This window comes from Oncorhynchus gorbuscha, unplaced genomic scaffold, assembly GCF_021184085.1.
Source record: "Oncorhynchus gorbuscha isolate QuinsamMale2020 ecotype Even-year unplaced genomic scaffold, OgorEven_v1.0 Un_scaffold_11741, whole genome shotgun sequence".
NCBI lineage: Eukaryota > Metazoa > Chordata > Actinopteri > Salmoniformes > Salmonidae > Oncorhynchus > Oncorhynchus gorbuscha.
Window position 1 is genome coordinate 858 of NW_025754228.1, and position 8,569 is coordinate 9,426.

Below are 8,569 nucleotides of genomic sequence, written 5' to 3' on the forward strand. Positions count from 1 at the left end.
AGAGAAGGAGAACAGGAGAGGAAAGGGAAGAGAGGAGAGAAGGAGAACAGGAGAGAGAGAAGGATAACAGAGAGGAAAGGGAAGGAAGAGAGGAGAGAAGGAGAAAAGGAGAGGAAAGAAGGAGAACAGGAGAGGAAAGGGAAGAGAGAAGGAGAACAGGAGAGGGAAGAGAGGAGAGAAGGAGAACAGGAGAGGGAAGAGAGGAGAGAAGGAGAACAGGAGAGGAAAGGGAAGAGAGAGAGAGAAGGAGAACAGGAGAGGGAAGAGAGGAGAGAAGGAGAACAGGAGAGGAGAGGGAAGAGAGGAGAGAAGGAGAACAGGAGAGGAAAGGGAAGAGAGGAGAGAAGGAGAACAGGAGATGAGAGGGAAGAGAGAAGAGAAGGAGAACAGGAGAGGAAAGGGAAGAGAGAAGGAGAACAGGAGAGGAAAGGGAAGAGAGGAGAGAAGGAGAACAGGAGAGGAAAGGGAAGAGAGGAGAGAAGAGGAGAGAAGGAGAGAGAAAGGGAAGAGAGGAGAGAAGGAGAACAGGAGAGGAAAGGGAAGAGAGGAGAGAAGGAGAACAGGAGAGGAAAGGGAAGAGAGGAGAGAAGGAGAACAGGAGAGGAAAGGGAAGAGAGGAGAGAAGGAGAACAGGAGAGGAAAGGGAAGAGAGGAGAGAAGGAGAACAGGAGAGGAAAGGGAAGAGAGGAGAGAAGGAGAACAGGAGAGGAAAGGGAAGAGAGGAGAGAAGGAGAACAGGAGAGGAAAGAGAGGCAGTGAGAGATCTGCAATGGCAGCCATCACTGTCTGATAGTGATATCAAACATACAGGTGATCTTATATAACAGGGACCTACCCTTGTTGGAAGAAGGCGAAACTGACACAGATGGGCATGTGGTAGATGCTGAGGGGAATGGGGTCTCTCTCCTCTGTACTGTACTGTGGAACAGACACATGAAGGGTTAAATCATTATACATTTGGGTTGTGTTCATTAGGGCATGCAACAGGTGACATTTTTAAAACCTTTTGCAACGTGTGACAAAAATGTGTGTGTCTTATTAGACAAACCCAGGTGGTCCTTCCCTGTTTGTCAGTGTGGTTCCTAATTAACACCACCCAGGGGTGTAATCAATGTCAAAGATTGTTGCCATGGCATTAGTTGTCGATAGCATCACCCCACCCCTTTCCTCACCACAGTGACTTCCTCTCCCTGGATGCCCACATCGGGCCGTCTGAAGTGACAGAGGGCCGCGATGGCAGCAATGCTGGCAGCGTCCATTAGGTTACCATCGTGGTTCAGCAAGTGGACGTCCACCCTAATCTGCCACACCTGGAGATACACAGACACACTAATTACACAGATATTGATCTGTACCACATCTGGAGAAATAGACAGGTAGAGAGATAGGCATTATACCTTGGAAGACCAGTAGATATACACTGAGTGTACAAAACATTAAAAACACCTTCCAAATATTGAGTTCCTGTCAATTCAGGAATTAAATTGAAATAACAATTATCTTCAATGCTTTTCAATGGAGAACATTTCAAATTTGAATTTGGTTTACTTCCTGAATTGACTGGAATTGAAACCCAATTTGGGGACTTTCGTTCACAGCCTTCATGCCAAACTTCAGGTGTGTGTGTGTGTGTGTACCTTCTCTCCAGACACCACACACAGAGACTCTGTGTCTATACACTTGGAGTTCCTGAGGCATCTCTCCAGCTGTCTGTTCAGCTTCACCAACAGCTCTGACTGCCTAGAGATAGAGAGATAGAGAGAGAGAGAGATCAAGAAGGGGGAAGGACAACCACGCAGATAAAACATTTTCAGTGATCGTTTTTCAGATGCAATTTACACTATAGCCTTATGAAGTAAAAACATAGTAGGACTCTTACCTGCCCATCTCAAATGCTGGAGAAGCCATGGGAGACAGCTCAATGTTGAAGAAAATGAGTCCTTCATTTGGTCGGTTCTCTTTCGGAGTAATGAGCTCACAGGACACCTGGGCCATGATTCTGGAGGTTAGGAACACACCATTTTTTTATTTTTTTTATTTAACCAGACAAGTCGGTTAAGAACAAATTCATATTTACAATGACGGCCTACCCCGGCCAGATACAGCCTGGATTCAAACCAGGGACTGTAGTGACGCCTCTTGCACTGAGATACAGTGCGTTTGACTGCTGCGCTACTCAGGAGCCCAAACGTACAAAGTTAATCTCAAACCGCCCCTAGCCCCTACCACTGTCACCTAGCCCCTAGCCTCTAGCACCTATCCCCTACCATTGTCACCTAGCCCCTACCACCTAGCCCCTACCATTGTCACCTAGCCCCTACCACCTAGCCCCTAACCCCTACCACCGTCACCTAGCCCCTACCACCTAGCCCCTACCACTGTCACCTAGCCCCTAGCCTCTAGCACCTATCCCCTACCATTGTCACCTAGCCCCTACCACCTAGCCCCTACCACCTAGCCCCTAACCCCTACCACCGTCACCTAGCCCCTACCATCTATGCTGCCGCCCTAGCCCCTACCACTGTCACCTAGCCCCTAGCACTGTCACCTAGCCCCTACCACTGTCACCTAGCCCCTAGCACTGTCACCTACCTAGCCCCTACCATCTATGCTGCCGCCCTAGCCCCTACCACTGTCACCTAGCCCCTACCACTGTCACCTAGCCCCTACCACTGTCACCTAGCCCCTAGCACTGTCACCTACCTAGCCCCTACCATCTATGCTGCCGCCCTAGCCCCTAGCACTGTCACCTAGCCCCTACCACTGTAACCTAGCCCCTACCACTGTCACCTAGCCCCTAGCACTGTCACCTAGCCCCTAGCACTGTCACCTAGCCCCTAGCACTGTCACCTACCTAGCCCCTACCATCTATGCTGCCGCCCTAGCCCCTACCACTGTCACCTAGCCCCTACCACTGTCACCTAGCCCCTACCACTGTCACCTAGCCCCTAGCACTGTCACCTACCTAGCCCCTACCATCTATGCTGCCGCCCTAGCCCCTAGCACTGTCACCTAGCCCCTACCACTGTAACCTAGCCCCTACCACTGTCACCTAGCCCCTAGCACTGTCACCTAGCCCCTAGCACTGTCACCTAGCCCCTAGCACTGTCACCTAGCCCCTAGCACTGTCACCTACCTAGCCCCTACCATCTATGCTGCCGCCCTAGCCCCTACCACTGTCACCTAGCCCCTACCACTGTCACCTAGCCCCTACCACTGTCACCTAGCCCCTAGCACTGTCACCTAGCCCCTAGCACTGTCACCTAGCCCCTAGCACTGTCACCTAGCCCCTACCACTGTCACCTAGCCCCTACCACTGTCACCTAGCCCTAGCACTGTCACCTAGCCCCTAGCACTGTCACCTAGCCCCTAGCACTGTCAGCCCTAGCACTGTCCTAGCCCCTAGCACTGTCACCTAGCCCCTAGCACTGTCACCTAGCCCCTAGCACTGTCACCTAGCCCCTAGCACTGTCACCTAGCCCCTAGCACTGTCACCTAGCCCCTACCACTGTCACCTAGCCCCTACCACTGTCACCTAGCCCCTACCACTGTCACCTAGCCCCTACCACTGTCACCTAGCCCCTACCACTGTCACCTAGCCCCTACCACTGTCACCTAGCCCCTACCACTATGCTGCTTTATAGATCTGAAAGGATGGATGGGTATATGGCAAAACAATTCTGCCAATCCAATCAGATAGCAAGGTACAGCTAATGCCATACTTGTATCCAGTCCTTTCAGATGTATGCAAACTTAGTGCAAAAGCCTGCCATGTTAGTAGCGAGAAAGCCAACTCCACTAAGAATGGCTGTCAACCATGTTCGGTTACTGTACCACCAAGTGCATTTGGCTTTGCCTAGTGCCCCCGTCATCTACGTTTTTAGCAGTAAGCCTTGGGTCTTCTCAACAATCCGCTTTAGATAGGCCAGTAGCTTTGGTTGAGAGCCACTGCTCAACTGTAATTTCTTTGCCTTCAAAGGCAGGAACACTCGCCTCGTCTTCCCCAGGTCAACAAAGCAGCATCCATAATCTGTCCCGAACGAGATCTTGATGCTCCTGTAGTCATAGGTCTGTCTCCCATCCAAGCGCTGCGGGTACACATTATTGAGCGAGATTATGTATCGTAAATATTTATAGCTCGTATAGCAATGATGCATCAAAAGATAATTAGCTAGCTAGGTAGCTCAAGTTTACAACAGGTTATGTACAGTGACCCAGAACTCTAACAAACTCTGTAACATTGGTAGAAAGATAGACACTGTACAATATTTTAGTTTGGGTTCCCACATCTAAATTGGCCATTTATGTCAGCTAACTAGCATATCTGGCTATCTCAGCTAGCACGTTTCATTCACATGCAACCATACACAAATTGCATCAGCTACCTTTTTTTCTTGAATGGCTTTGAGTAAAAAGTCCCGCTCGCAGTTTGATAACGGCGTATCTCTCATGTTGGCTGTCTATGAATTGTATATTGCTATGCCGGTGTTTTTTTTGTTAACATGTGTTCACGTTTCAACAATCGTCAACATTCATGAACTCTGCTCCGGAAGAGCAACAAAGAAGTTATCACAATAAAAGTAATCAAAATTAGGTATATTTGCTCAAATGTATTACATAATTTTTCAAATTGTAGCAACCATCCATAATGTATTTCTAAAAGTCATAATTATTTAAATAAAATAAGAATTAAAATAATAATAAATGTTGGATGTTTATCCAATAACTTGCATTAATTGTCTACTTTTGGACAAATCTCTTTCTGCAATGGATTTATCTAACAAGATAACGGACACAAGCTAATTATATCATAACATTTAAATGACAAATATCTAAACTGTTATGCATTGAGGGTGTACATAGAACGATAGATCGAAAATAATAATAAAGGTAAAAAATCAAAATAAATGAGTTTGTTATTCCAAGGCAGAGCACTTTTTATTTTGAAATTTGCTCCCCCAATGGCGTTCTCTGGTTGTCTGGTTCAGGCATGCGCAGTGAGCAGAAGTCTCTTCCGGTCATCGCCGTTCGAAGGTCTCCACGGTGATCCGTCCATCCGCTCCTCCAGGCCTCGGCACCCGCGGTTTTACTCCAGTGAAAATAAAGTTGTTTGAGGATATTGGCGCAGAAAACATCACAAAACTTGGAATATTATTATTATTATTATTTTTTTTCTTCTACCACCCCCAACTGTACAAGGTTTGTTTGCTTAATATTTATCTAGTTCGCTACACTCATTCATTCTTCCCTGACAACTGCAACACAACATGTTGTTAGTTTAGCATAGCCATTAGCTGGCTAAACTTAGCTTAACGTAAGTGCATTTTTCCTCAGACAGGCACGTTTTCAAAAATGTGAACATGTTTACATGTGACACGTTAGGCTTTATGAATATGCCTGAAATTGTCGCTGTATTTAGTAAACCACATAGCTAGCTGTTGATAACGCTCTGCTAAGCTCGCTAATTCGCGCCGCACACGGACCCGCGGGTTGAGGGACGTCCGGTGAACTGTCGCGGAAAAACGTTGGTTAACTGACGTTACCGAGTTCCTTATTTAGCTTTGCTTGTGCAGTAACGTTAGCTAATGTCAAATATAGCTGATGGCATTCCACATAACATATAATATATATATATATATATATCTGAAATACCTTGTTGCTTCCTATAAAAAAGACGTGATAGAAATATGATGAAAGACAGTTTGTTGATGATGTCTTGATAATGCGCCTGACAGATTGTTCTAGTAGTAGTAGTAGTAGTAGTAGTAGTAGCTACAGTAGTCCTAGCTAACAATCCTGGCTCCTAGCTAACAATCCTGACTCTGTGGAGTTTTGTGGACACTTCTGGTCGGCAGCTGTAGGTTAATTGTGGTGCTCTCTCTCTCTCTCTCTCGGGGCATATGGGCATCCCCTAGGAACTGTAGTTTGGGTTTGAGGGACAGTGGCTCCTTGCTTTTGTTGGCGACCCACATCCACCTCCCAGACGTCCGTCAATCGTTATGTTTACTCCAACCCCGAGGGACATTGATTTCGAAAATACTGTATCAATCCATATTCAACCTTTACTCAATTGTAGCTGGCAAACTTATTGATTCACATGATGAAATGCTTGTCGAGGTATATACTGAAAAGTGTCCTGGTCGGCGACGAGTGAATATTTTGCAAGTCATTGAAATGCAGAGAACCATTTTTGCATGGATTCACGAGTCATCTTTGAAAAAAAACCTGATTTAGGGGTGTCTGTTTTTTTAAATTCAGAAATATATTTTCATTGGAAAAAGCAGAACCATGTATAATCTTTTCTGGTGAAAGCCATCCATTTCCTTGTATACGCCAAATTGCATTACAGTGACAACCTTAATTTGTTTTTTAGAAATATTTTGTAGATGGAAAGATAGTTTCTGGAAAAGTGCTTTGAAATCAGAAGAACCTTATTCCTGACCTCTTTCTTTGCTTGTCTCTCTCTGGTCCTCTTCCTCAAATCCTCCATTTCCACCCTTACTTCACACGCTTCCCACTGTCATGTCACTCCCTCCTTCTCCCTCTCTCAACCCCCCCACCCATTCCATTCCCCCCTCCTCTCACATTGTCTTCCCAACCCCTCACCTCTCCCACCATTCCCTTTCCACCCTCCCTTCCCCTCCTCTCACATAACCCCTCACCTCTCCCACCCTCTTCTATTCCTTTTCCCCTTCCTTCCCTCATCATATGTCCATCTCCACGTCTCTCTCCAGATGAAGCTGTGGTGGGCTGACGTGTGTTGCTCCTCTCTCCTGGCTCTCTCTGAGTCCCAGGCTGAAGCTCAGGGTGACCTAGACCTAGAGATGGAGGATGAAATGGAGAAGCTATGGTGGAAGACATGGTAGAAGATAGGGAAGACTCAGCAGAGATAGAGGGAGAGGCGGAGATGGAAGGAGGCGGAAGAGGAGAAGGGAACCGATGCCAACGTCTCCTTCCAGGTCAGTAAAGGGTCAAACGTCACCCAACAGGAAGTAGGATGAACTAGGTGGGGACATTTGAGATGGCACCTTCTCCTATGTAGTGTCCCACGTGGTCAGACGTCCATCTCTTGGAAATAGGATGCATGCCTGGTGTGTGTTTTTACGCCTCCAAGTGTCTCCTACCCTTTTGAGTTTGAAACCTCATCATTTGCCTATTTTTTTTGTGTTCCCTTAGCTAGCTAAAAACCCAACTACAACCTCACTGTCATAACCCCAATTTTAGCCGGGCCTTCAGGAAATCATGTCATTAAATGTGTACTAGGCCGAGTCCCGATTCTCCACTGTTCTGGGTTTTATAATGATGATGGAAATCCCCCAGACATCTTATTTAAATCCATGACGAGTAGGGTGCAATGTACACTCCTGGAAAAAAGGGTGAAGAATCTGAGCCCTACATTGTATATCCTCAGTTTGTGTTCCATTTCACACAAAGTAATCCCTCCGCCCCATTGGCTGAAACACACAGGTGACCTACAAGACCTCTGTTCCCATTGGAGAAGTGTACTTCTCAGAGACCTTGATGACGGCTCACTGGACAGGTGGCAGGTGTCAAAGACGGCGAAGGAAGACGCAGACGATGAAATTGCTAAATATGATGGTAAGAAACAGACTATTTTTTGCCTCCACAATACCCTCTCCACTTGTATGGGCCGGCCGCACGTGTCTTTTTGCCAGTGTGTCAGTGAGAGACGCACCGTTTCTTCTCAACCACCACTGTTAAGGTCACGTATCCCTGTATTTCTGTTATTACGGCGCTGTCACTCTGTTATTAGTACTGCTGGGCAGTAGTCTATCTGTTGTTGGACCTGGCCTGAGTGCAATGGCACACATGTATTGTGGAAATACAGTTTAGTTAACGTTGTTAAACTGGAATCTAGTCGTTGTGTCAGTTTGAGTTCACCAGCGGACCCTTCTCTATGATGGTAAGAGCCAGACAGTTTTTGCCCCCACTCTACACTCTACACTCTACACTCTACACTCTACCCTCTCCACTTGTATGGGCCGTCGCACGTGTCTTTTTGCCAGTGTGTCAGTGAGAGACGACCCTGTTTCTTCTAACATTTGACCCCTCTCTCCCCTCCTGACCCCTCTCTCCCCTCCTGACCCCTCTCTCCCCTCCTGACCCCTCTCTCCTCTCCTGACCCCTCTCTCCTCTCCTGACCCCTCTTTCCTCTCCAGGTACGTGGTCTGTGGAGCAGCTGAAGGAGAATAAAGTACCAGGAGACATGGGTCTGGTTCTGAAGTCCCGGGCCAAACATCACGCCATCGCCTCCCTGTTGGACAGACCCTTCCTCTTCCGGGACGACGCCCTAGTCGTACAGTAAGTTTGACCTTTAACCTCTCGCGTTTGAACTCTTACCCTTTTTTTGTTTTGTGTCTAAAAGTGCATTTTCAAAATTAGCCTTTGAGTAGACTTGAGGCTAATTCATATTAACCGCTGAATGTTTAGAGAAACCTGTGTGCGTTTATCTTAGGTATGAGGTGAACTTCCAGGATGGTATTGACTGTGGTGGAGCCTACATCAAACTGCTGTCAGACGAAGATGACCTGGATCTGGTACGTTGCTG

At 47.1% G+C, this 8,569-nt stretch overlaps 1 protein-coding gene and 1 long non-coding RNA gene across 2 annotated transcripts; one reads left to right on the top strand and one right to left on the bottom strand.

The window, feature by feature from the left end:
• Positions 1-822: 822 nt before the first annotated feature.
• On the bottom strand, positions 823-4,520 carry LOC124030458 (exosome complex component RRP45-like). The gene is made up of 6 exons (XM_046341797.1): positions 4,386-4,520; positions 3,994-4,088; positions 1,880-1,999; positions 1,638-1,740; positions 1,173-1,310; positions 823-918 (listed from the first exon to the last, which is right to left on the bottom strand). Exons 1-6 carry the CDS (start codon positions 4,449-4,451, stop codon positions 832-834), a joined length of 609 nt encoding a protein of 202 aa, XP_046197753.1. The 5' UTR covers positions 4,452-4,520; the 3' UTR covers positions 823-831.
• A 3,038-nt stretch (positions 4,521-7,558) lies between these two features.
• On the top strand, positions 7,559-8,569 carry LOC124030457. Its single transcript, XR_006837966.1, has 3 exons — positions 7,559-7,599; positions 8,181-8,322; positions 8,477-8,569. It is a non-coding gene; the product is annotated as an uncharacterized LOC124030457 (long non-coding RNA).